General features: G+C 51.8%; 1 protein-coding gene across 3 annotated transcripts; it reads right to left on the reverse strand.

Moving 5' to 3' along the window:
* Positions 1–2,303: 2,303 nt before the first annotated feature.
* ERCC6 (ERCC excision repair 6, chromatin remodeling factor) lies at positions 2,304–25,964 on the reverse strand. 3 transcript variants are annotated; one of them, XM_078597330.1, is made up of 24 exons: positions 25,902–25,964; positions 21,526–22,495; positions 21,070–21,196; positions 20,524–20,635; positions 19,226–19,762; positions 18,525–18,705; positions 18,013–18,147; positions 17,274–17,411; positions 16,565–16,723; positions 15,955–16,093; positions 13,374–13,544; positions 12,762–12,938; positions 11,912–12,028; positions 11,495–11,590; positions 10,953–11,231; positions 10,506–10,616; positions 9,920–10,039; positions 9,022–9,116; positions 8,318–8,463; positions 6,675–7,517; positions 6,170–6,344; positions 5,881–5,953; positions 4,882–5,187; positions 2,304–4,698 (listed from the first exon to the last, which is right to left on the reverse strand). In XM_078597330.1, the coding sequence occupies exons 2-24, from the start codon at positions 22,431–22,433 to the stop codon at positions 4,456–4,458; spliced, it is 5,388 nt and encodes a 1,795-aa protein (XP_078453456.1). In that variant the 5' UTR covers positions 22,434–22,495; positions 25,902–25,964; the 3' UTR covers positions 2,304–4,455. The 3 variants fall into 3 exon arrangements, with proteins under 3 accessions (XP_078453456.1, XP_078453454.1, XP_078453455.1); XM_078597328.1 differs by having other exon boundaries at positions 18,013–18,156; XM_078597329.1 differs by lacking the exon at positions 25,902–25,964 and adding an exon at positions 24,750–25,545 and having other exon boundaries at positions 18,013–18,156.
* Positions 25,965–26,734: the final 770 nt, after the last annotated feature.

Genomic DNA, 26,734 nt, shown 5'->3' on the forward strand with positions numbered 1-26,734 from the left:
GAGGCGCAAAGCCCCGTGGCACCGCTAGGCGATGTAGCCGCGGGGAGCGACGATCTCAGTCGCTCCAGCCGAGCTCCTCCAAGTTCACGGAGAACGGCGGAGGGCGAGGACACGGGGGCGATGGAGGAGCTGCTGGTGGTGGATGTGGTGGTGGTAGTGGTGGTGGTGGATGTAGTGGTGGTTGTAGTGGTGGTTGTGGATGTAGTGGTTGTGGTGGATGTGGTGGTGGTTGTGGTTGTAGTGGTGGTGGTGGTGGATGTGGTGGTGGTTGTGGTTGTAGTGGTGGTGGTGGATGTGGTGGATGTAGTGGTGTTTGTAGAGGTGGTTGTAGTGGTAGTGATGGTGGTGGATGTGGTGGTGGTTGTGGTTGTAGTGGTGGTGGTGGATGTAGTGGTGGTTGTAGTAGTGGTTGTAGTGGTAGTGATGGTGGTGGATGTGGTGGTGGTGGTTGTAGTGGTGGTGGTGGATGTGGTGGTGGTTGTAGTGGTGGTGGTGGATGTGCTGGTTGGAGGGAGCGAGGGTGGCGAGAGGGAGTCACGTTGAGACGAGCCAAGTGGGGTCCTGGGTCGCATCGTCGTGATTGATCATCGACTATTATCGATCCACTGGTGCAGTGGTTCTTCACCTTTACCTGCAGCGTTGCACCCCTTTCGTTCTCAATCGTAAAAACGAAGTATAACGTTAATACACACATAGGTTTAATGAAACAAAGTAGCTGTAATTACGTGTCCGTGCTACATTTGTTGCGACGATTTACCTTCTAAAAACATCTGACCATGTCTCGCATCCCCAGGGGGGTGCGCGCACCCCAGGCGAAGAGCGACTGCACGAGAGGATTCATAAGAACGATGCCAAGTTGTAACGCGTCGCCGCCGCACAGAGTTCGATCTCTCTCTCTCTCATCTCTCTCTCGAGATAAAGACGGACTCAAAAGCGCACAGAAGAGCCGCAGACGATCGGGGAAGGCCGGAGCAGCAGCAGCAGCAGAAGCCACGCGCCGAGCCAGCGCCAAATTTCCCTTAAAGCTCTGCGGCCCTCTATATATGAAGGTGTTATCGGAACATTAATGAGCGTTTAAAACGTGGGTGGTGACTGGGGCACCCGGAGAACACCCGCGCGTGCGGGGAGTGCAACATCACCCATTGCAGACGGAACGGTTGGAAATCCACATTTGCCGTACCGCCTTCTCCTGTGGCAAGCCAGGGTACGTGGCACATCCTCCATGTCCACGGAGCAGGAAGAGAGGAGTCTCGCAACATGAAGTCCTTCACGCGCCGTCGCCACCCATCACCGGTCCAGTTGCTTGCTGCGATCCATCTCACCGCTGCACGCGAGCTCATGGTCTAAGCTCGACTCAGCGCGGGTGATTGTCCGGCAGGCGTTACGTCACCACCAGTTTGTGGGTCCTGCTCCCAAGCCCTTTGACCCGAATGTTGAATAAGCGATTCATTCATTCCTAGATTTATTGTTCAAGCATTGTACTTGCACTGCCTGCTTAAGCGTGCGACCCATTTGTTCGTCGTTTCGGCAAGTTTAATTCATTATTCCATTTATTTATTCGTTGTCAAGCACGTATTGATGAATTCGTTCTTGCATCAGTTCATGGTTCCATTCATTGCCTAAATTCACGTTTCATTCATTTCCTCGTACTTCCAGTAATTCATTTACCCATCGTGTTGTCCATTACTTACTCACACACTGTTGCACTCGTTAATTTCATTTAATAACTCGTTTCATTCATTTTAAGCCATTCGATCACAAACAATTTTTTTACTAATTAATTACGTTTTTCATTCGTGGTTCAATGCATTTATTTATTCAAAACATCATTCATTAATTGTTCGTTTCATTCAATGGAAGGTTCATTCATTTAATCTGTTTTTTTCCAGGGGTGTCTTCAATAATTAACTTTATAATTGATTCATTGCAAGTTTAATAACAGCAATGGCAAGGTCAAAAGGTCATCGCCGCCGATGCTGTTGAGACCATCACACATCTACGCCATTGCTATTCTTGCCAGATCTCACTGCTGTTAAAAAGTCGGCACCATCCTTCACAGTCCACTCTTTAACAGACTCATCATCAATCCAGCAGTGGATCGATCACAGCTGGTGATGGACGCGAACAGCGACACCGGGGGGAGCGGGTAGCTTGGGAAGGACACGAGGGAGGGTTGTGTTGTGAATTTGCGCAAATGTGCCGGCGTGGCTGAACGAATGGCACGAGAAGTTTTGCGTCCATTTCGGTTCGTCATCATCGTCGCAGCACCTGTACATTGTTACATACGAGAAGTGACGTAATGCAATGATCCATTATACTTTATTTTTTCTTTAAATACACACAAACCACAACATCCAGAAAACATTTCCGCATTTTTTGGCAAAGCCAATACTGTCAGAGCAAGATAGCCACCGATGGCCGTGTAAAATGTTTACCGCCTCGTATATAAATGTCTCGTATAAAATGACACCCGTAATAAAAAAAAAACTCTAGTAAGACACATCAAGTGTTCGTGACATTTCGCTTCACAATTGGACAAGCACTGAGACCACCAATGATCAATAATGCGATCAAATTCATGTTGACAGATCTTTACGAGTGAAAGGATATCTGGTTAGGATGGAACAACTTCATGAGATTAGCAGATTTACGGCTCCATAATAGCACCAACGGTGGAGCAGTGGCAAAGTGGTTGGCGCACTGCACTATGACCTCGGCAGCTTGATTTCAATTCCCAGTCACGGTTAACATCAGCGGCGAGTGACGTCTGAACCAGTCATGGGTCACTCTCTCCCATCCACCACCGTGTACTGTTGAAGTACGGCACGGTTAGACAGCCCGCATGACTGAAAGTTTCCTAGGGAGGCCTTCATCCAGCGGTGGATTGCCAAAGGATTGTGAAATATTATTAGCACCAAGCGCACGCAATGTTTGCTCCAAATTCTACACGCAACCATATTCCCTGCAAATAAATTACCGGAGAGGAAAACTCAAGTAATGCAACGGTTCTATTAGCGACACCTGTGATTAGCAGTCATTGGCCATCAGCTGGCTACAGGTCACAGCAATGGTGACGAACAGATAGATTGATACGATTCATCGTTTAAAAATCGGTTCGTAATGCTCATGATAAAAGGTGATAGGAAAAAGTTCGGCCCTGTGATTGCCTTCTCCCTCCACAGCTGGCAGCACGGCCTCAACCAGAGTGAGCTCTAGAGAGCCCCTCGAGAGGGTGTTTGGCCTACTCTTCCACATTGGCCAGAGGTCTTGGAAGCGATGGAAGTACCCACAATTTAGTCCATCGCACGCGAACTGCAACAAAGTGTGGCGCACCCATTCCTATGATACACCCATCTACTCAGATGTGTAAGAGTATATAAAGTACAATTCATACAAATTGTATGCAACCGGTGCATATTACACACACACAGGATAACTAAGCAAATGAGACATGCAAATAACGGAAGGAGACACGTCAAAAAACGAGACGAGCAAAATAATTGATTCCTCAACCAAACCGCGACCCCCAAATTGCAACGAATCGCAAGGAATCGTGGGAAGCGGAGGAGGGTTGGTGAATGAGAATGTGCCCTTGGTGAGTTAGTGTTACAGTAAACGTGTTCAGGTGAGACAATTAAACTACAAACACACAAACAATGAACTACAAACACACAATGTGTCGTCAGGGCCATTGCTGTTTGACGGCACGATGCAAGATGGCACCATCGGAATTAATTTGGTGAAAAAGACCTTTTAAAAACATTTTATTTTTCTAACAACGGATGCACGCTTCATAATCTTGTCATAATAATATTCCTTAACTCACAACGGCACAGGCCAGCGTCCTCACACAAACTTGAAAACCAACGCGTTCGTTTAACGCGAGCGCGACGTGCAACACGACAGCTGCGCAATCGTGAAGACGGGAAGACGGCGGATTGGTAAACGTAGCGTCCATCCCACGCTCATCCTGATAGTGGGAAACCCGCCCGACGAGTCACGGACAGCATGACGCGGCTGGTGATGCTGATGACGTCATCGAGCCCCAACCTCCATTGCCTCCGGTTCCGTGGCACGCCCTCCGATCAGCACTGTCGGCTAGGTGCGGTGCGTAAGAAGTTCATCGTAGAACTGAGGGTGAGTCGAGTCATGTAACTAAGAATGGAATACTTAAACAGCGTCGCGATGACAACAAAGTCGCCACGGGTTGCCAGTTCGATAACTTGACTAATCGGACGGCACATAAAACACAGTTGGAAAAATAAGCCTCACCACTGTTCCCACGTGTGCCGCTGGACAGGAAGTGATGGGCGGGGTTTGGTGACGTCATCGGCATGATCAGCCGCGTCACGCTTGGGCACGGCCGGCCAGTCGGTCGGTTTGCATTTCTGAAAGCGTGCTTTGACCCCCACCACCCCCCCCCCCCCGTGACGAACAGACACATGGACGGACGTGCTAGCGGTAGTCGGCGCGAAGGTGCCACATCCCCAGGCCCGTGGAGTCGCGCTCGAACGTGCACAGGCTGCGCAGGAGCTCGCGGAAGACAGGCGAGTGCTCGGGCGGCACGCGCTGCTCGAACGTGTGCAGCAGCTCCTGGGTGCTCGCCCGGCCGTCCTCGGCGCCGCCAAACGCCACGAACGTGCGCAGGTCCGACAGCAGCTCGGAGAACTCGCTCGGTGGCAGCGAGGAGGAGGGCGCCTGTGGCAGATGAGCGGGGTAAGAGGAAGGGGGAGGGGATCAGGTGATACGGGCGATTGACAATCGTAATTTGTGCAGTGTGCAACGGACTCAATACAACTTAATCCAGTACAGAAATAAAACTGGGGAAACCCGGACTAAGGGTGCTGCGAGCGACATAAACGAGCGGCAAGCATTCGTCACCTGGCTCTGCTCATCCTCTCCGTCCTCCGTGGACTCGAGTGCCCGCGCCAGCAGCAGATGGTTCCGCGTGCGCATGCGAGCCAGCACCGTCGTGGACACGGGGTGCAGGTTGGACTCCAGGTTGCCCAGGCTGCTGGGGGCATCACTCGCGTTGCTCCAGCCAATGATGCCACCGCCACTACTGCTGGTGCCGCCACCGCTACCGCTTGCAGCTCCTTCATCCTTTGTTCGTTCCGGCTTCTTACCGAACCTTGGAGTCTGCGAGCTCGTGGGCACCGGGGAGTCCTTGGCTACAGCTTGCACATCCTGGTAGTTCACGTGCATGATAAAGGAATAACAAGTCATCCGAGCAAACACGCGCAAGATGGTTCTCCCATATAATACTTGCTTTATTGCGACTTCACGAGTCCTGAACTGCGATTCCGCCATCTCAAGATCCGGCTCCGAGGCGTAAGCTGCCCAGCGTGCTAAGGAGAGAGAGCTACGGCTCTGGTAGGCCTCTACGATGATTGTAACCTCTAACCTTCCGATTTGGAAGTTGGGAAACGACGCTTTAACACACCACACAAATGGGCAACCAAAATAAACTTGACTCCCGTGAGACTGCGTGTGGGTAGACGCGACTGTAGATGAAGAAGCAAGTGAGCGGCAATCGTTCGGCCCAGGAAATCAATCTCGCAAGATAGGACTGTGTAAACTATAGGGTTATGTAGCCCAGCAAACAGCCGATGACACCTGTTATTATTCCTGATGATCGCCTACCCAAGCACTACCACAGCTCACCCCTGCTTAGATTCCAGAGAACTGACGAGATTTCAGATTGTTAGCGGGTGGGGGCAGTGCGGCAAAAAGCATTGTTTTACAGTATGACTATGCTCCAACGTCTACGCTTACCACCTTCACCGCGCTGCTCAGTGCGGGTTTGGTGAGGTAAAATAACTGCGTAAAGAGGCGCCCTCATTCTGACAAAAGGGGCAACTTCACGCAAGAGCCACTCACCCTGCACTTCTGCGATTGTGGTTTAGCGGCCTGGGCTGCCACCAACGGCAGGGGCTTCTTCCTCTGCCCAAACCTTGAGATGCGATAACAAAACAAACACCGAGAGACGATGTCAATAACCGGCCGAGCAACATCCGCACGACACAACAATGCGCCGAGCGCCGATATGAAGCTGTTCAACAGTTGTCGAGGTCACCCAGGACTCCGATGACTTCCGCCGATTAAACATCGCGTGGGTCAGGGCAAGTTGGCGCGCGAAGCCATCGGGGGCGGCGCGTCATTGACCGACCTCGCTTGGGGCCGCGGCGGCGGCGGCGCCGTGCTTGCCGATCGGTAGTGCCGGCGCGACTGGCGGAGCGCATGCATCGCATCGCGAGCCACCCGCGTCGCCTCCGCCTCCACCAGCGCGAAGTCCGGCCGTGACGAGTTCATGATCGCGTCGTGCTGCATCGCGCTGTGGATTCCTGCGCGGGGGGGCGGGGGTACGACCGAGCACGAGCGTCAAGACTCGACGCTCCCAGGTGGCCGGGCGGCTCGGTGGTCAGGCAGACCGCGCTGGCGTTGCTAAGATCCTGGGGGTTCAAATCCGAGGTTTCAGCTGCCCAACCGCGTTTAAACCGGGTTCTTAAATGAAACGAGTTACGAGGAGCGCATCTTCGACACGCCCAGCGCAAACAGTGTTCGTCGCACGTGCAGTACCTGTGCACATGCGTGGCAACCAAAACCCGTGGAGAAAAGGCGACGGTGCGAGTTCTAACTTCGTGGAGAAGGACACGGGCGTGTGGCGGCCATACCCGACTTCTTGAAGAGCTTCTCCAGAACGTAGTCGTCGGTCTTCCTGCGGTCCTCTCGCTCCTCCTTGTCTCCGCCTGCTGCCGAGGCCCCCTTGAACTCCGCATGCCTCACCAGGTGAGGAATTCGCTCCCCCTCAAAGCGAACGCCCTTCCGCTTCTTCTTCGACCTCCCGTCGCCCTCGTCCCCGTGAGCGTGTCGCCCGCGCCCGCTTTCCGCGCCCTCCACGTGCTTCTGCTTCTCCCTGCGCTTGCGGTGAGCGGTGACGTCACCGCCAGCGCCGCTACCGCCACCGCCGCCAGCCGTGGAGTCGCTACCGCCGGAAGCAAGGCGCGCCGCCAATCGTCGCGCCATTTCCCGCCATGCCTTCATCTTGTCCTCCGACACCACCGAGGAATCTTCTTTGGCATCTCCTCCCGGAGGCGTCTCGCTCGTCGTCGCATCGCCGCGCTCGGCGGATCTCCCTTGCGGCGCTAGCTGCGCCGCACCCGCGGGACCGGCCTCTCCACCCCCGCCGTCTCCGCCTCCGTTCCTAGACGGCAAAGGAGTCTCCCCCAATCCTGGGCTCGGCTTCGCTCGGTCGGCTTTGTCGGAATCTTTGAGGCCAACGCCGTTTGTCGCGTCCGCGTCGATGACGCGGTCTCGGGGAGGGGGCGCCGCCTCGCGAGGGTTCGATCGCCGGGGAGCGGCGGAGGCTGACGAGGAGGAGCCTGGAGGACGCCGCTGGGCGGAGCGGTGCGGTTTGTCCGGTCTGGGCAAGGCGGCGTGCGGGCCGTGACGCTCGCCGGAGGAAGCGTGCGGCAGGCGATGCGGTTTGATCGGGACTCGCACGTCCGAGCCGGTGCCTGCGGCGCAGAAACGGAACATGACTTCGCGGCGCCAGCTCGGCTGCCCACAGCACGCGCAGCGGCGTGCCCAGCGCGCCAGGTCGGTGGCGCGTTGGGCGCATGACCCAATTTGTTTTTGTTATTTTTGTAACTGCGAGTAACATTTAATTTCAACTTGTGATAACGGGCACGGCGACTTTGCCGCACGACTTAAGTTCACGTCGCAGAACAAACAAGTGAGGCTGAATCTCGGCGGCCTGGTGGCGCAGAGGTCACAGCGCTAAGCTGGTACCGTTGAGAGCCTGGGTTTTAAATCCAGGCAACTGCCTCGTGATTCAACTGGGTTATCAAGTGTAGTGAGTTGCTGATGGTTTCATCCCGGTTACCAATGACAGCTAAACTATTCAAATAAAAAAACATTGGGTTTACTGTCATACAATAAATGTTATTTTGTAGCAGCAGAGCAGATGTGAAAGTTCTGCCCCCACTGCGGATCAGAGATCACTTGAAGAGAACTTGGACGTAGCTCTGTGATATTTGTTTCCGCAGGCCGTAACATAACATGAGGGGGTTGCACTGTTCTTCGAGAACGACATGACATTGAATTACAAATAGGAAATACAAACAAAAACCACAATTAATTATAATTAACTAATTGAACCACAATCGCAAAAGTCACCACGATGCACTTAATCCCGAGGGAAGCGTTATGCAGCCTAATCACCGCCTCTATCCAAACGCGGAATGACGATCACATTGCTCACGCGGGCGATGACAACAACCCATCGCTAAACGACGTCGTCGTCACGGACACGGACCTGCAAAGAGGGCACTGGTCTCGGTGCTCTGCGACGAGTCGGGGTCGGTGAGAGCGAAGAGCTCGAAGAGGTCATTGGCTTTGAAGAATCGCTGCTGCCTGGGGTCCTTGAGCACGCGGTTCGTCAAGAACTGCTTGAAGATTTGCCTGATGGTCGTCGGGAGCAAAAAAACACAAAGCGTGCGTGTTGAGCGTGGGGGTGTATGTTTGCGTGTGCATCCCGTGTGCGTGTGACCGAGTGTGTGGTGACAACCATTCCCTCGTGCGCTATCCCAGCCTTAATGGGTGCTCGTTAAGAGCACTTGACCCAGCAGTCTGTTGTAGGCTATGCAGGCGACCTTTGTCTTGTTTGCGTATGTTCATGTGTATTTTTTGCCTTCGTATATGCTTTTGCATGTGTATGTGTGTGTTCTCTGCACTCGCACACATTGTGCGCGTCAACAATTGCATTATCATAATACAATCCTCCATAGATTCAACAGTCCACTTGCTGTACTGGCATCTCCTGATCATATTTCAGCCCGGCAAGTGCGGGAGTTTACAAATCCATACGTGATCTACCGACCTTTGCATCCAAAACAATGGATTGCAGGCGTGGGCGACCAACTGAAGGGGGCTTGAGCTCACTAAATCGCAAAGATGAGTTCAATACTGGACCGAGTTAGCGACCAGGAAATGACCACGTAACTGCTATAGCGGCTGCACCTGTGGTAGATCTTTTCCTCGATGGTGCCAGCCGACACGAGGCGGTAGATGGTGACCTGACGCAACTGCCCGATGCGCCAGGCTCTCTCGCGGGCCTGCAGATAAACAACAAAGACAAAGATCCCCCCTTAAGCCTTAACAGTAGGGTAAAAAGCAGCCAATTGTTGCTGCGTAGATTCAAATCGAATGATTCGCAGGGTGATTCTTTCAAATGTGGAAGATTTTCAATTAATGACGCCGGGAAACACAACGGCCCTACTCTTGAGAATGTTAACGTTCCACTGTGAGGCCCATGGGGGGCATGGTGATGGTTATTACACGGCCACAGCAGTAATCGGAGCGGCCACTGGATTCGAAACGTGAGCCTCCCCCACACCATAATAATGTTTTTCCCCTTTTTTCTGGCAAAAAAACAGGTGCTAAGATGTTAAAACACCAAACTGAAACCTTTAACAAGGAATCATGTCAGCAGCATTAACCACAATGTTTGTGGTCAGAATGCAAACAAAAAACACACTCTGATAATATATGCATTGTCCTTGAAACTGATTGGTCCACACCAGAGACAGCTTTCTTTTGAGCCTCGTCTCAAACGGTGTGAGACCAGAGGACGCCAAAAGGCGTGCGCTCTGGTCTAACACACACACCAGGAGTATAAGTAATACACAAGTTCAAGTATGAATATAATCTTACATGATCTTACAAAATATTAAGTTTTTTTATTTTAAACCTGTAATTGTGGAATGCTTTGATCTCGTCTGCCCGCCGATTTGCCTCTTGTAAACGAGCTTCTTAGCTCAATGGGCTTTACTCGGGAAGTAAACTTGAGAATCTGACCAAGCAGCAGCGTGGCTAAAGAGTGGAGGGGGGGGTTGTGGTGACGAGGGAGCGCACGCACCTGAGTGTCGGTGCTCGGGTTCCAGTCGGGGTCGAAGATGATGACGCGGTTCGCCCCCGTCAGGTTCACGCCGATGCCCCCGACGTGCGTCGTCAGCAGGAACATGAACATTGACTCGTCCTGCAAGATTCAATAAAAAATATATATGTCACATAAAATGCGTTTTTTTTTTAACGCTTTCCAAAACAGAACTTTGTTTAAAAAATTATTCAATCTTTTATTTAGCAGCATGGAAGGCGGCAATCAACGTTGCCTGGTTTTCTTTTGGGAATAAGGACTTTATTGTAACGCAACCCCGTATTCAAATTGCGATCGTAAGGGATCATCTTACCAGAGTTAATGTCCCCCCGCTCCCCATTAGCCACAGACAGATAACGTGAATGCATAGACGCCTTAGAACCTGAGAAAACGTTCAAACCCCGTGAAACAAAAGGAACACACATACACGCGTGAGCCAAAAAACGCAAACATGAAGCAAATCGCAAAAGACCAAGCATGGTCCCGAGGCCCAAACACGGGCTTGAGCGTCAAACGCGGGGGCGTGATGCTTCGACGGAAGGCTGGCAGGTGCGACGGTGACGGGCACCTTGTTGAACTTGTCGATGAGCGGCTGGCGAGTGGCGATGCTCGTGGTGCCATCCATTTTCATGTAGGAGTAGCCCTCGCCCTGCACAAACTTCTCCAGTATGTCCAGCATCTGTCAGTCGGGGACGGTGACAACAGTCATCGTTTCACGACGTGTACACGTATGTATGTTGAACTTCTTTCGCGCCGTACGTAGCCAACCGTGATAATCGGAGGTGCGAGGGTAAGGACAACTAAACACAAAACGCAGTTCTGTATGTATGGAGAACTTGACACACAAATGGCTCAATCTACATGGCGCAGGCTAAGTTATTACCCTACCACTGCTGCAACAGAATTTGTAACCTGGGGGTTCCAAATATCACAGAGTATTCTGACACTTGGGTGCAAAAATGCTACGGGGCTCTCACACCGGCTCCAAACCGGCCCACGGCGACGCCGCCGGTACCTGCCGACTCTGCGTGAAGAGCAGCACGCGGTGGCCCTGCCGGCGCCACATCCGCAGCAGAGCCTCCACCACGAGCAGCTTCCCCGAGCGTCGCCAGTAGCCGAATCCAGCGCCGCGCGTGACGGCGGCGGCAGAGGAGGTGGGGTCCGCACCTCCTCCGCCGACGCTGGCGATGGTGGCGACGGAGGGCGCCAGCTCGTCGTCCTCCGCGTTCAGGCCGCCTGTCAGCAGGTCCGGATGGTTGCAGATCTTGCGCAGCGTTATGAGCGCCGAGAAGACCTGGAGAGGGGTGGTGGAGAGGTAAGTGGGGGTCGACGCTCGTGGAAGCCTTTAACAGGTACGCGCGTAGGTATGCACGCACGCACACGCCACGTGTGTGATGATTCGCACACCGAATCCTGGGCGATTTGATGAATTGTGATCGTTCGATGTATGGGCGGTGTGGCGAGGAGAGGGAACGGGTTGACTCAAGTGTAGTATGGTGCCGTGCAGTGCGGTGCAGTGCGGTGCAGTGCGGTGCAGTGCATTGCAGAGTGCCACACCTGTCTCTCCCTGCTAAGGACCTGCTGGACTTCGCGCGAGTCCAGGAATTTCTGGTAAACGGCGCGCTGCTCATCCGTCAGCCGGCAGAATAAAACCTGCAAAACAACAACAGCAGTGGTGAACGATTATGCAACAGCTCGCTCATACACACACAGGCTGCTCTAGATACACATGTGCGCTCTGCTCTTAGGGCCATTCTACATATAAATACAATGACAAAACAAGGGGAGCATGCCCCAGAGGATGTTCACCACGGAGGTAGTGGTGACATCAGCTAAGCATGACATCATTCAGGTTAAAGCTGTTGTGATATTACATTACCATGGGAATGAGCGAAGGCGCACAGAGGCATTTACGTAGCAGTGGACAGTTCATAGCTGTGACCGCTGATAATGATATTTTAAGAGAGCCTTCACCTGCTCGTTCTTATCAGGAAGCGCCAGGTTGACTTTCACGTCGGCCTTCATACGGCGGAGGAGGAAGGGCTTGACGGTGTCTCTCAGCACGCAAGCACACTTGTACGCTGTCTGCACCTGACGGGTGGACACAGAAAAACCTCGCCGTAAATCGCGACTGCCACGAACACCGACGACAAGAGAGCACTAATAACACATGGGCAAAATCACAACAATAACAACAATTGACAGCACTTTCGTCATTCCACTCCTGCCACTGTGTGCACCAGCCCCATCATCGCCCAGTGCTGAGCTCTGGGTGGGGCAGCCAAACGCCACTGTCTGCCCCCCAGTCTGCCAGGTTGGTGGGGGGGGGGGTGTGGAAGGGGGGCAAACGGGTGGGTGACAATTTCCCCTGGCACCCCCCCTCCCCTACAAGGTGGTGAGGAAGCTTCTCCCTACCAAACGGAACTTTCAAACAAGTTTGTTCCGCAGTTTAGACGCACAACCACCTCGCTCGCTTCTGTCACTGCAACAGGCCCTTGCCGAGTGACAGAAGTGACGGAGCGTTGTTGCCGGGTGGAATATATTCCCGTCCAGTACCCGATCGGTGCAGATAAGAAGCATGCAGCGAAGGACACGAATCATCTGCGGGCCGTTTTGAAGAGGTAAACCTTGTGTGGCCACGGGCCGTATGAAATGAAGTCACAGAGCATATGTGGCCCACGGGCCGTAGGCTCCGTACCTCGAAGAAGGTGGGACAAGACCAGACAATTGTCGATACGCACGCCGTTGGGAGAGGGGTGGGGGAGGTGCGCAACCAGGGGGTAGGGGCGGGGGAGGTGCGTGACCCGGGGCACGTGGGACGAACCTGCACGTCGGAGGCGTTGGAGTAGCCGCCCTGCGTGATGGGCACCGAGAACTGCTCCATGAACACGGGCAGCGTGCCCAGCTTCCCCGGGAAGACAAAGTCGAAGAGCGACCACAGCTCCTTCAGGTTGTTCTGCACCGGAGAGCCCGACAGGATGATGCGGTGCGGCGTGCGGAACTGCGCAAGAAATAATAACGCAGTATTATTACATTTTTTTAAGTTAATAATGCTCAAGTTTTTTTTTTCAATCTATCATCGGATGTTTTGGACGCGTGGGTTATTTCCCGATACTTGACCACGTTGGTCAGTGCGGGTTGGTGAATTAAGGCCCCGGATCATTTCAAATTTCACTCGCCACCGAGTTTTTCCACACCGCCGGTTTCTTCGTGCAGTTTGCGAACCTCTGCACTGCCCAACTAAGCAGAAAAAATTCTCCCTCCCAGCTTTGCGGCGAAATATCACAAATCTGGATCGCAAGTCAATAAAAACACGATTCTTTCTTTTCTGGTTTTCATCATCTCATTTTTGTTCCTTCTACGTTTTCGTTGTCGCCTTGTTTGTACGAGCGGGGCAGCCCGACAACGGGGGGTGGGGGGGGCGGAAAACCCCCACCTGTTTGCACGCGACGGTGACGGCGGCGTCCGGGTTGCGGATCTTGTGCCCCTCGTCGAGGATGACGTAGTGCCACGGGTGAGCGCCCAGCGTGTCCTGCATGAGCCGCACGCACGAGTACGACGTGACGAGGACTCCACCGCCACTCGCGAGGTCGTTCACCAGACGCTCCTGTCACAAACAACGTCACCGGGGGACACGCGTCAAGGCTCGGAGACAGCGGCGGAGCGGTGTATGGCGCGAGGCCCAGAGAAAATAATTAAATCTCTCTTCTTCTTGTCGTATGGCTAACGTAGATGCAGAGCAACGACGACAAATTCTCAGTCAGGTGGTCAGGCCAGATAACCGCGTCAGGAGCAGCGAAGCGTATCGCCGTGATTTCTCCTTCGTATTTGTGGTTCGGGCATTGCGTCGTTAAGTTGTTGTGCTGTCTGTTCTGGATGACCACAAACGCACACTCGTCTTCATAACCTGGTGCCTGGTCCCTCTCTGGCCGGTAGACCGGACGCAGTTGTTTCATTGGCACTCAACGAACAATCTTTGTAGAGCACAGAGAACATTTCGGAACTAGTTACGTATCGACATCTCCTGGGGTCTGTATGTAACACAATGAACTTGCGAAAGCAACTTTCATTGCGGTCTGACCAAGTCAGTCAAGTCAATATGAATCAAGACGAACAAAATCGCAATCGCCACCGAGAAGTGGCGACGCCAATTAATCGTGTCGACCTGCGACACGAGGTAGTCCACCGTAATTCAAGTGCAGATTCTAAGAGCTCGGTGGGCAACTGCGGTCACTCACGTGGAACGTGATGAGTGACGGCACTGGTGAAATGACACTAACAAACCGGCAAAAAATATATATACGGACTCTCGTAGGCACACGCGCATATACGCACGCACCAACTATTATACGCGTTAAACTAATCTCATTCTGCTCACTGGAATTCATTTTATCTGCATTTCTGCACGGGTGCCAAAAAAAACCCCACTTGCGTTTATTGTCATACTAAAGGATCATTACCAGATGTTTAATTACAGGAACTCATTTGCGCTCATTCTGCAGGTTGTTAAAACAAACACGATAACTCTGCGCATATAATAAAATCCAAATTCAAATGCATGTTATGTTTTTTATCCACCCCCCCCCCCTCACCCCCCACCGCGTAAGTCATTTAACGATGGATTGATACAACAAATGCGGCGGTAATCCTTGTTCTTGTTTATCTACAAACTGCAGGGTCAATGGCGGGTGGCCGTTCGTTTCGCCGCGGAAGACCGACGGAGTTCGTTAAGCCGTGGCGCCGCTCCGCACGCCGGGGCTAATTCGACCGCGCCGCTAACCCGTCAGATAACGGGCATCAATTCCCGACCAAAATTCATTTCTCCTCCGGCAAAATTAGATTCTCCTTAAAAGTAGGAAAAATAATAACGACGACGATGATAATAATAATAATGGCAATCTAACCGCATTTACATGCCTTCCCATTGTCGGGCGCAGGAAAAGTCTTGCGGCTTATCCTCCAAACGCGGCTTAGCCCGCACTCATTTATAAACTGACGAATGTCATTATTTCCGCTAATAGGGCTGCCAATAAGCCAGCACCTCTGCCCAAAGAATTAATTTTTGTTCCTGCCCGAGCAGATTATTGAGCCATTGTAAAAACAGGATGCAGCCCCAAAATAGGGGGGTGGGGAGCGAGGGGGTGGGGGTTATTTAAATAACCTAATAATCTTGGCCGAGTGCCGTTTCCTCCGCACTTGCAGCGGCCGCTGGAAGTTTAACGAGGCCCACGGAGCCCTCGCCCACAATGGGAGCCCCTAATTTGGAATGCGTTTTTACATCCCCGCTCACGTGAGCAGCGCGACATGGACAAGTCCATTAAGAGCACAATGGCGATGATTAGCATTCGCGTGAATTGGCGGCAGCGAAATGTTGTTTGCGAGGCTTGGTAAACAAAATAAAAAATTGCCACCGCGTAGCGCATGAAGTTCAGGTGCGCGTACTGCCATTTTGTCATCGCACTGCTGGATTGAAGTCTCCCTGCACGCCGTGGGGATATCTGACCATACTTCACCACGCCAGTCAGTGAGTGAGTGTTGGTGAAGGCAGGAAACACGGACGTGGAAGCGGCACAACATAATATACATATTATGCATGCCGCGCGCAACACCGGGGGTGGCCGTTTCCAAAGGAGTGCTCGAGTAAGTCGAATAACTAAGGGCGCCACGGTGGCGAGATGTTAACCACCTCGCCTGGTAAACAGGAGGTCGCGAGTTCCATCCCAACCCCGACGCCTGCTGTATAATTGAAAATCTGCATGTCTCTCTCCCCATGGTCGCGTGGATTTTTCTCCGGGTCCTCCGGTTTTCCCCTCCACATTAAGAAACATGCGTTTAGAGTATTTGGCTGCTATACATTTGCACAAGATAAGCCATTTAGTTGAGCTATCATTTGTGGCCGGGTCACTTCTGAAAAAGAGCTACATAGCTCAGTGGGACCTAATTTAGTAAAATAGTTTAAAAACTAACCACGAAAGAAAAGCAGTCACTCCATCGACTAAAAATCCGGCCCTCCTCACCTTCTTCTTCCCCGAATAGGAGCCGGACTCGTGCAACACGGCCACACGGAACTGCGGCCACCACGTGTGGAACTCACGCACCCACTGCTGCATCACCGTGGTGGGACACACCACCAGCGACGGGCCCAGCCCCTCGTACCTACACGCAGGGCAGGGCGGCGGCAGGGGAACACGCGCACGTTGGCACGCACTCACGGCATTAAAGATACGCGAGTTACTTATGACATTTACATTTAATGCAAAATAGTGCACACGGTTTGAAATAAACGCGCACGTTAAGAGCCGTACAATCTGTGCGTGCGCGCATGCTGCTTAGAATCGTCGTGATTAGCACGCTGCGCTACATTTAGGGCCACGGCAGACACCATTGGGGACTGGTATCATAACGGGTACTGGGACTTGGGAGATCGTAGTCTTTGTGTGTGTGCTTGTGTGTGTGCTTGTGTGTGTGCATGTGTGTTCGCATGCACGTTTGAACGTATGTGCGTGTGAGAAAACGCTCCAGGCTGTGCAGGCTAAACCAAACAAACGCTCCAGGCTGTGCAGGCTAAACCAGGGATGGTTGTCGTTGCTCACTGCGGCTCTTGAAACCCCACCCAGGCTGACTCACCGGTATCCAAGACCTCGGGTTCTCAGTTTGCTGTGGCTGAGCCCGGCCAGGAAGGCGATGATCTGCACCGTTTTGCCGAGTCCCATCTCGTCCCCGAGAACACCGCCCGCCTGCTTCACGTGCAGCTCCCACAGCCACTGCACGCCCGTCTGCTGGTACCTGCGAGAGCACACGGGGTCGTGCGTCACTGAGCACCGCTCATGAGGCCCGGGGTCACGTCGGGCGTCGGCAAAGGTTATTGGGACAAGAAGGCCTCCCTTAGATACCTTGCAAAGTGGACATGACGATTATCGTGGGCCTGATCACGTACGGGTATATCAGTATCGCCACAACGTGGCAACCCTACCTCCCCCATGGGTGGGGAATTATGCATTCGCCTGATTGGGAAACGCGGTGAAGTCCAATCGTTACTCTCATCAGCGATCATTGCCCCACACGTGCAATCGGTATCTATCTGGCAACCCCAGACGCCATCAATGGGCCTCTCTAAACTGAACACGCGCAGTTCTAAACATGTATGTTGCTTTTCAAATTCCCTATGGAACAAGCAGAACAAAAAGAACAGCAAGAAAAACAACAACAACAACAACAACAACAAGAATCAAAAGAAGAATGAGAAGAGGTGACCGTACTGTTGACGAGTCCGGAATCGGCTATACAACACTGGGGAGGGTGGCGTCTCCGCATGGCACTCGGTGGCGATGCTCACTTGTACAGCTTCTGCCAGAGGCTGGCGGGCACCTTGAAGCCGCCCTCAAACTCCACGTCACTCTCCTCAGACTCGGTCGCGGAAAGTCCCTCCTCGAGGCGCTTCTTCTTGGCGAGCAAGCGGCCACGGTGCCAGCGTCTGCCGAGAGAACGCACCGCGGACCACCGCAGTGACTGCACCGCATACCACAACGACAAGCCCCACGCGGCAGTTGCTCTCGCCACGTACTCGTCGTGCAAGTCTCTTGAGGCTGTGGTCCTGATTAAAAAAGCGAGTCATGACGAATTATACAGGCAAGTAGCGCAGTAGGAAAGACGCAAAGTAAAGTGTACGCACAGCCAGGCAAGCCACTCAGTTGTTGTTCTCATCCCATTCTAGCGGAGTGTCCTGCCCCAGCCCCCTAAGGACATCCGCCGTGGAGATGGAACGGCTCGTGTGCAGGATCTGGGTGGATTGTTGTATCACCCCATGTACTGGAGAACGGCCCACGGAAGCAGCTTTTCAGAACCACATCTGTGGTGCCTTCAGGTAACTATGGGGGTCCCTTATCCCAGATGCCCCACCTACACAGAAATGTTTGTGGCAAGGCAATGGATGATTATGACTTTGACGATTCATTGGGTGATGACGACGGTGGATAATAATTGATGCAACAGATCTAAATGATAGATAAATACTGATGATGCAATGGATGACGGATTGATGCAGAGCAAATGAGCGCTACCCCTGCCCGCCTCACCGTACGCGCTGCTTGTACTGTTCTATGTCGCCGTCGTCTGGGTGACGTTGGAAGCGCTTGCTCTGAAGCTTGGGGTACTTCTCGTCGTCGCTCTCGTCTGCCAGTGACCCGTGTCCAACTCGTCCCTTTTTTCCTCTGGGTCGTCTCACCAACACCACCGACGACAGCGCAAACGTAATTTTTTTGTTGTTGCTCAATAACGCAAGCATCAACTCACACGTGCAATATTCAGTTTATGGATGTTGAATGAAAATTCTAAGTTCATGGTACATTTAAGTTAACGTTACTTGCAAGGTAATTGAGAGAAAACTGGACAAATTCCAGCGACAAGAACGAGACAAAAAGTGTATGGAATTTTCGAGTAAAATCTCGACTCCAAATCACGACTCTGAATCATGACAATACTATAAACCGCTTGGGGGGGGGGGAGGGGGGTGATTCGTGATGTGCCAGGTTTGTAATTCTAACCGTCACTTATGTGTCAGTGTGCAGCACTGCTGTTACGTCTTCACCTGCTCCTTTTCTTGGCCTTATTTTCAGACTGCAGAGAATCTTCCTCTTCTTCTTCCTCATCGTCATCATCACCGTCATCTTCCTCCCCAGCCAACCAGTCTGGGTCCAACAAAGTGTCCTTGGTTGCAGAGACAGAAGCGTTGCTGTCCGAGTTTGCCCCACTCCCCTCAACACAATCTCCTGCAACCAGACCGACCATTTTCCATTGCTCTTCTGCTAGGGCAACGATTCACAAATGTATATATTCACATTGTTTCAGTTGCACAGTATTGTTACAAGCATTTTCCTTGCAGGACTTTCAAATACCTTTGGTGAGCAACCACGTGTTTATTTAACACATACACACACACCTTACCGTTCCTTATCCATTAATGGTAATGCGCAAAAAAATATGCATGCTGACCGAGTAAAGAGGCCCTTGCAGTGACAAGGTGAATGAGCACGCAACATTTTTTAAGATTAGTGCAGCTGAGTAAGATGCTTGCAGTGATGGCTAAATATAGTTTATGGGCCGTTTCAAAGTGGCAAGACTCAAGTGGTCATGGGCCACATGAAATCAAGCTGCAGGCTGGGCTGTGGATTACCCAACCCTCTATGAAGCACACAATGTACAAAAAAAAACATCATTGTGAACAATTTGATGCTCGTCAATTTTACGTCAAGAATCGCCGTCAACACTCGGGCCTGCTGCATGCCTCACCTGTGCCCAAGGCGCATGCCGCGCCGCCATTCTCCCCGGCCTCGAGCTGTCCCGACATCCTCCTCATCCTCCTCCTGATCCTCCGGCTCCTCCTCTCGTCGTCGTCATCCACACACCCATCTCCGCCTTCGGCCTTCCTCTTCACGCCCGGCTCACCGTCGCCAGCCGTCTGTCCGGCCCTCCCGCCGGCACTCTTCCCGCGCGAGGGACCCGGGTCGTCGAGCGCTCGCGACGCTTTCCGCCGTCGCTTCCGCGCCTCCGCGACACGGCTCTTCCGCGTCTCCCGCAACTGGTCCTGCTCCGCCATGTAGGCCTCGAAGCCCGACATGGCGTCGCCGCTCAGCGCCAGCCTGCGCGGTTTGTCCGGCGCCGGAGGGGGTGCAGCTGCCGATGACGTCACCGCGCTTCCGTCGCTGTTCACCGCAGAGACGCGTGTGCCGAAGGGGGTCATCTGCCCCGTGCGCACCAGCATGTCCCACTCGCTCTCCTGCACGGGCATCAGGTGGCTGCCCAGGGATAATGGTGCCGAGGGTTCGTCTGTGCACGGGAGTGGGTGGATTGTTAAAGAGCGTTGGCATTCGCTGGCGGTTTACAGGCAGCTTGCGGCGGTGAGAAACTGTAATATATTTGCGTCGATGAAACTAACATGCTCGTATATTTTTTACCACTGAAAGATATCACTGTTAAAGAAAAACTAGACGTGATAAGAGTTGAATTAATAAAAGTGTGTTTGGAAAGGACACGAAAGCAACAGGGATGAGGAAGGCCGATGAATGAGACTGGCATTAAAATAGCCACTAATGGGAAAAATACGCCAAAAAAGATGACCAATGTGGATATGAAAAATACGTGATATGAGGAACACTCTTGAAATTGAACATTAACCCAAGGTACAAGGATTCTGCGCTACACACCGCATCACTTTGTAGTTTTTACACTGGTTGGTAAATTTCAGTGTGCTTCATATATATATAGTTATAGGGGGGGAGGGTGGGCAGTGTCCAGATTAATAAATAAATGAGGGTGGGTTCCCATTTAGTTTGAGTTTCTTTGCTTTGCAACACAGATTATACCCCGTTCAGTCAGTTGCCTGGCTATTTTACAAGGGAGATCTGTGGTGCGGAAGCGCAGAATAAATAGCCCTTCAGGATTTTACCGCGTGTCATTTGGCCCGTTATCCAGCACAATGGGCGTTAAACATCGGACGGGACGCTGAACGATACGCGGCAAAAACCCCGAAACTACACCGAGGAGTCAACTTGATAACAAGTGTGAATCAATCGCGCGCGAATACGAACCTTCTTCGACCTCCTCCATTCCAAGCTCGGCCTCCACTTGCCGAACGACGTCACTGCCCAGCATGGCCTGGAGCTTCTTCTGCTTGGCATTCAGCTTCTTTATTTGGTTCTCCTGTGAAGAACACCTCATCTCAACAAGTAGCTCCGCGCTGGCACGAGCGAAGCCAGGGGAAGGAACATTTCTATCCGTTGAGATTTTGGGAGGCCGGTATGGAGCCTGGTGTTGTATGCGGAAAGAGACGTTGACTTTGGCGTCAAACAGGGAATATCAGTTGGATGTAGCAAGACAAATTAGGAAGTTCTAGAGCAAGTTCAGGAGAAGTAAAATTTAAACGATGCAGATGTATGTTGGGAAAGAGGCCAAGACACAGAAAAAAAGCTGATGCTTGATGACTTAAAGAAAAGGGGCACGTGCAGCTAAATGATGAAGCTGAAGATCAGACATGGTGAAGGTCGTTTAAGTTAAGGACCCGCCAGTGGGCAGGACTTAAAGAGAGAGCTGAGCTTTGGTAAGGAGTCACGACCTGATGGAGACGGTGCCCTGACCTTGTTTTCCTTCTGCCGTTTGATCGAGTCGAGACGGCGTGTCAAGTCTTTGCTGGCATCACCAGGAAAGCGAGGCTTCACTCGTGCCATCGCCTGGTCGATTTGCTTCAACGTGGAACAGCACGACCTTAAGGAAAAAAAACACGCAGCAACGCTACTACTGACAGCCCAAACTATTAGGGGGAGGTGATGGATTGCACTTTCAAGCAGCCACAAACTGGGCAACTGCTGTGGTTGTCCCACCTGGTGACGGATGCTTGTGTTGCGCCCGAAACGTCGTGATTTATTATTTTATTTCTATAATTTTTATTATTTATTTTTACCTACGTGACTTTACCGAAAAAACCTAAGAGTATGAATCCTTGCAGTCACGAAAGCTTCAAATCTAGAACTGTTTAATTGCCCACTTACGCAGACGGCAGCCGCACTTCTTATGCCTCGTGCCAGTGGACTGACCTGAGGTCGTCGAGCACGGACTTGTATTCGTTGAGGGCGAGGGCCTCCTGCGCTCTCCTCTCGGCGCTCAGCTGCTGGTCCACCTGCTCCAGGACGGCGGCCTCGAGCGCGCGCTGCTCATAGACGCTCACCCCCAGCCCCTGCAGCTCGCTCGGCTGAGACTGCACGGACAGCTTGGGAATGAGCTGCCGGTCGATGTGGATTCCGCGGCTCCGAGCTCCGCCGCTCTTGGGCCTCGTCGACGACTCCTCGGCCGCCTCCGCTACTGCCGCCGCCACTGCCAAAGCCATGTCATCGGATGGCAGGAGTTCTACCGTAGGGTTCCGGGGTGGGTCTTTAAATGAGGCGCCATCGTCTGAAGGGACGAGTTTCCCATCGATGTCAATGTCCGGGCTGCAAATTCCACCGCTCTTAGGCCTCGTCGACGACTGCTCGGCCGCCTCCACTGCCACCGCCAAACTCACTGTATCCGGCGGCCAGAATTCTAGCGAAGGCTCCCCGTGCGGACCTTCGGACGAGACACCATCATCCCATGGCCCGCACGGGAGATGCCAATCGCCGACCAGGGCGGGGCGGTGTCGTGACGCCGCAGATGGGGCCAAGTTTGGAGCGGACGTGGAAACCGCGGGGTGCGGGGATGAGAGACGGCGGTGGAACCCGTCCGAGAAGAAGTGCTCATTGTTTCCATCATCACCAAACTTGGCCACCAGAGCCGAGAGGCCACCGGGAAAAGCGGTGGCGTCGGTGCAGAGCGAGTCTGTCCGCAGCGGGGCGCCATGGCTGACAGGGCTGGAGTTACGCACGGAGCTCTCGATGGGACACGGCTCCGCAGGGGGTGGCGAGCGGGATTCGGTGTCCTGTGGGGATTCTACGTCATCGGTTGGACTCTGGGACAAAGGCTCCAGCATTCTCTTGTCCTAATCGGATGCAGAAATTACTGGGGATGATGGGACCGGGACATCATCATCGCCTGACCACGCACAAGCCAAAGAGCGAGAATGTAGCATATTAATGATCAGTGCAATGAATGCAATTACAGTCGTAGTAATTATTACTTAATACAAAGTCTAAATTCAATAATAAGCGAAACATGCTTCACAGCCATGCGACATGAGTTATAGAACATTAAAAAAAATGGTTATAAAGTGTTTTTACATAGTTGAAATACTTATGAAACATAAATATTTCCAAACATTTTTACATTGACGAATGACGCGCTAATAGTGTGAGGATGTGTGGTTTTTTCACGACGTACTTTGGTTTCTCCAACGTTGCAAACGCTCAACAATGGGTAATGGCCAAACATCCGAATGCAGGATGCTAATGAAAATGAGATTTGAGACCCAATGAGACCCTTGTTAGATAAACAAAAATATGTAATTTAGTGAAAGACATGCGGTTTATAAGTGAGCACTTATTTTTTTTATAAAACATAATTAAGTCTTCAATGTTTGTTTAAATCTTCAAATAAGTATTCAGTATATAGTGTACACTATAGTTACAGTATAGTTAAACGCGCAGGCTTTCACGACCAATATTATTCATAATAAAGGTTTTTTGGGTTTGATCGTGTACGTATAAACGTGTCGTAACCCTCCACCACCCGACACAGCCAGTAAGGTTCGTCACGTAAACAGAACGCGCCAACTAGTTACTGTCTTAATTTGGAGCTTTCGTGACTGCAGGAATTACTCTTTGGTTCTTTCGGTAAAGTCACGTATAAAGAGAAAATAAAAATGTTATTTAATGTATTATTTTATCTTTATACGTGACTTTACCGAAAGAACCAAAGAGTAACTAGTTACTGCTTCAGCTCACCGGCGTGGAGAGTGAATCCACAACATTGACAATGTTATAGTATACTTAGAACATCAGGGAGTTACCATTCACGTTCAATATCTGCTCCAGTAAGTCAACGACCTACTTGCTGTACTTGCCTCGGCGTCTACCCTCGTGGTCCCCGTTAAGAGGGTGTGCCACAAAATCTCTGCGTGATCCACCACCCCCCGCCCGCCCCCAAGTATTCGGTGTGACAGAGAGGGCCACCACCAAGTCCCAATATTCTGTGTTGCACTCCCCTGTACACGAAAAAGTTACGAAATGCGCAACTGCATAAGGGGCCGTCCATAAATGACGTCACGCACCTGGGGGGGGGGGGGGTCAGACATTTGTGACGATGTATGACGAGGGGGGAGGGCGGGTTTGAGAAATGTGACGTCACATCAAAATGCGCAACTTTAAATAAATATTAATTCAATAATAATTGTTATAACACTAATTTTTATTAATTTCATTAACTATTTGATTATTTAAATTTACTAAGGTCACCTTTTATTTATTCCATGAAGGAGCATTTTGCTTCTCCATGGGAGAATGGAGAAGGATACATTTTGTAAAAATTTTGAATTATTGTTATTAAACATTTTTATTTTAATGATTCTACCAGGGCTTTTCATTCTGTGGAATGAATATGTGATTGTTATAATTGTACTCTCCATTTTGCTAATGGAGAGTACAAGATAATTTCAATAGAATATTCTGAACATCTGCAGTTTTAGTTAGACGTTGAATATTTTCAAGTGAATTTTATGCTAAATTTCAACTTTCCAACGCCTCCTTTTCAATACGTTTTCTCCTACAACATCAGAGTGCAGCGCCACATTAAATACGCACTACAATGACAATAGTTTAAAGCGATTTGAAGCATGTTTTATTTTCAAAATGGAAATATGGTTTGGGGGGGGGGGCAGAGCTTTGTGACGTCATATTTGAGGGGGGTCTGACTTTTTGTGACGCCGTGTGACGAGGGGGGGTAAAAAATTGGCCAAAATAGCGTGACGTCATTTATGGACGGCCCCTAACGCTGCCAAGTGGCAGTGTGTCGATTATGTAAATGTGACCGTATGAATCGCAATACAATCGATAGACTTCGACACGGCGGGGTTGGTGGGATCTTGGCGACGTCTCTGCTCCCTCACCAAACCTCGCAGGATGATCCTCGTGGCACAAGTAGCTACACATGTAGCCACGGACTACGCACTTTCAAGGGTCCCTGCGCTAAATGCTTTCAAGCTATCAATTCCGGTTCAGTGATTCTGCACTCGCTCTATTACTATAGTACTATACCGCCTTCAACTTTTATGAACGACTGGGTGTTTAACGTTAGCGATTTGTCTTATTATCTGGCTGTATATAAGATAAAAACAATACAATTACTTTCCTACCTTGCCCTGGTCTACAGGAAGGTCCTGGGTTCGATCCCGAACCCTGACGCTTGTATATGTGGAATGTGCACGTCTCTCTTCCCCGTCGATGTTACTCTGCGGCTGTTTCTCTCTCGACATCGAAGAATCAACGTCAACGCGTTTAGAGTAAACCGGCTGCTGTACATCTCCACGCGACCAGAGACACTTCGTTGAGCTTCTGAAAAGGAAGCTTTAATAGGCCCAGTGGAGCTTACCTGCTAAAGCACAACATAGTTTAGCTTTAAAGGGGCTGTAAATGACAACAGTTACACAATGGGCATTTAATTATCCCAAGCAAGGCCGCTCCTAGCACAGAACCTCACAAAGCGGAATAATTCACCTCCGCTGATGCAACCAAACCGCGACCTACCCACCCACACGGCCAAACTGCTGACGATTCGATCGTGAATCGTGAATGTAATCGATAATAATATGGAGATAACGTGATGAGTTTAGTACCGGCCGATAACCACAGCAGTCATTACAATACAAAATACCCCCGCATGTTGAGTGCTAGTGCTGTTAGCAGGCAGCGCCTATGAAGGCCGGCACTGTGGCACACGAGGGGATTGGGTGGCCAGCACCACGCCCGGCCGCCTTTGTCTCCCCAGTGGCGATGTTTACTACACACCACACCGGGTACTCATTGGAGACCGAGTCTACCTAGGGGAGGCCTAGAATCGATTCAGATGATCGTCATCGACGTTTGGTGTCTGTGAGCGGGAATCGAACTCGGGTGGCCAGGTTCGTAGCGCAGCGCCCTCGCCGCTAACCCGACAGCTCCCCACAGCAACACAAGCACGTGGCGCCATACACTCACACTGCCGCCCGACTAACACCCCCCCCCCCCCCATAAACCATGGGTCACGTGACACTGCCCCATCTACTTGCCCCCCCCAACCTCCTTGCCCCCCCCAACCTCCTTGCCCCCCCCCAACCTCCTTGCCCCCCCCCTAAAACTCCTTGCCCCCCCCCAACCTCCGTGCCCCCCCCAACCTCCTTGCCCCCCCCAACCTCCGTGCCCCCCCCAACCTCCGTGCCCCCCCCAACCTCATTGCCCCCCCCAACCTCCTTGCCCTCCCCCCCACACAGCCCCCCCCCCAGCCACGCGACCCCCTGTGAGGGACTCACGGATGCCGCCGACTGACGAACTCGCTCCCGAATCTCTTTCAGTCGCCCCCCCCAACCCTCCCCACCGGAACCACGTGACGCCGGTTACCGGACACACGTGTCGACCTTCGCCGCGCCCGCTCCTTGATTGGTCCACCCGCTGGGCCCCCACCTTCAACGGCACGTGAGGCGCGCGGCTCTGCTCGCTGATTGGTCGAGCGCGTCGGTGGGCAATTCGTGGGCGGGGCGACGACGCGCGACTCGTCAAGGTGACGTCACGCGTCCGTGACGTCATGTAGCGGTGCTTCGTGTATTAGAAAAAAACTCGCGCGTTTGTCAACATCACCGCGTGGTATTAAAGGGAAATACATAGAGGGGCTCCTCGACTTACGAACGAATTAGGTTCCAGAGGTCTGTTCGTAAGTCGATTTGTTCGTAAGTCATACTTTACTCCCGTCGATTCCAGACATGTTGTACGGCGTGTACAATATGTAGATGCCACTGGTTCTTCACGTTCTGCATCTACATATGCCACTGGTTCTTTACGTTCTGCAGATGTAGATGCCACTGGTTCTTTACGTTCTGCAGATGTAGATGCCACTGGTTCTTTACGTTCTGCAGATGTAGATGCCACTGGTTCTTTACGTTCTGCATATGTAGATGCCACTGGTTCTTCACGTTCTGCATCTACATATGCCACTGGTTCTTCACGTTCTGCATCTACATATGCCACTGATTATTTACGTTCTGCAGATGTAGATGCCACTGGTTCTTTACGTTTTGCAGATGTAGATGCCACTGGTTCTTTACGTTCTGCAGATGTAGATGTCACTGGTTCTTTACGTTCTGCAGAT

Source organism: Lampetra planeri, chromosome 9 (assembly GCF_965212315.1).
Source record: "Lampetra planeri chromosome 9, kcLamPlan1.2.h2, whole genome shotgun sequence".
Classification (NCBI taxonomy): Eukaryota; Metazoa; Chordata; class Hyperoartia; order Petromyzontiformes; family Petromyzontidae; genus Lampetra; species Lampetra planeri.

Coding starts and splice junctions, on each gene's coding strand:
- ERCC6 (XM_078597328.1), bottom strand. CDS start 22,433: ATGCTGGAGCCTTTGTCCCAGAGTCCAACCGATGACGTAGAATCCCCA. Junction 12,029..12,761: donor CCAACGCCTCCGACGTGCAG/GTTCGTCCCACG, acceptor TCCACCCGTCAG/GTGCAGACAGCGTACAAGTG. Junction 5,954..6,169: donor CCGCCGCGGCCCCAAGCGAG/GTCGGTCAATGA, acceptor TCGCATCTCAAG/GTTTGGGCAGAGGAAGAAGC.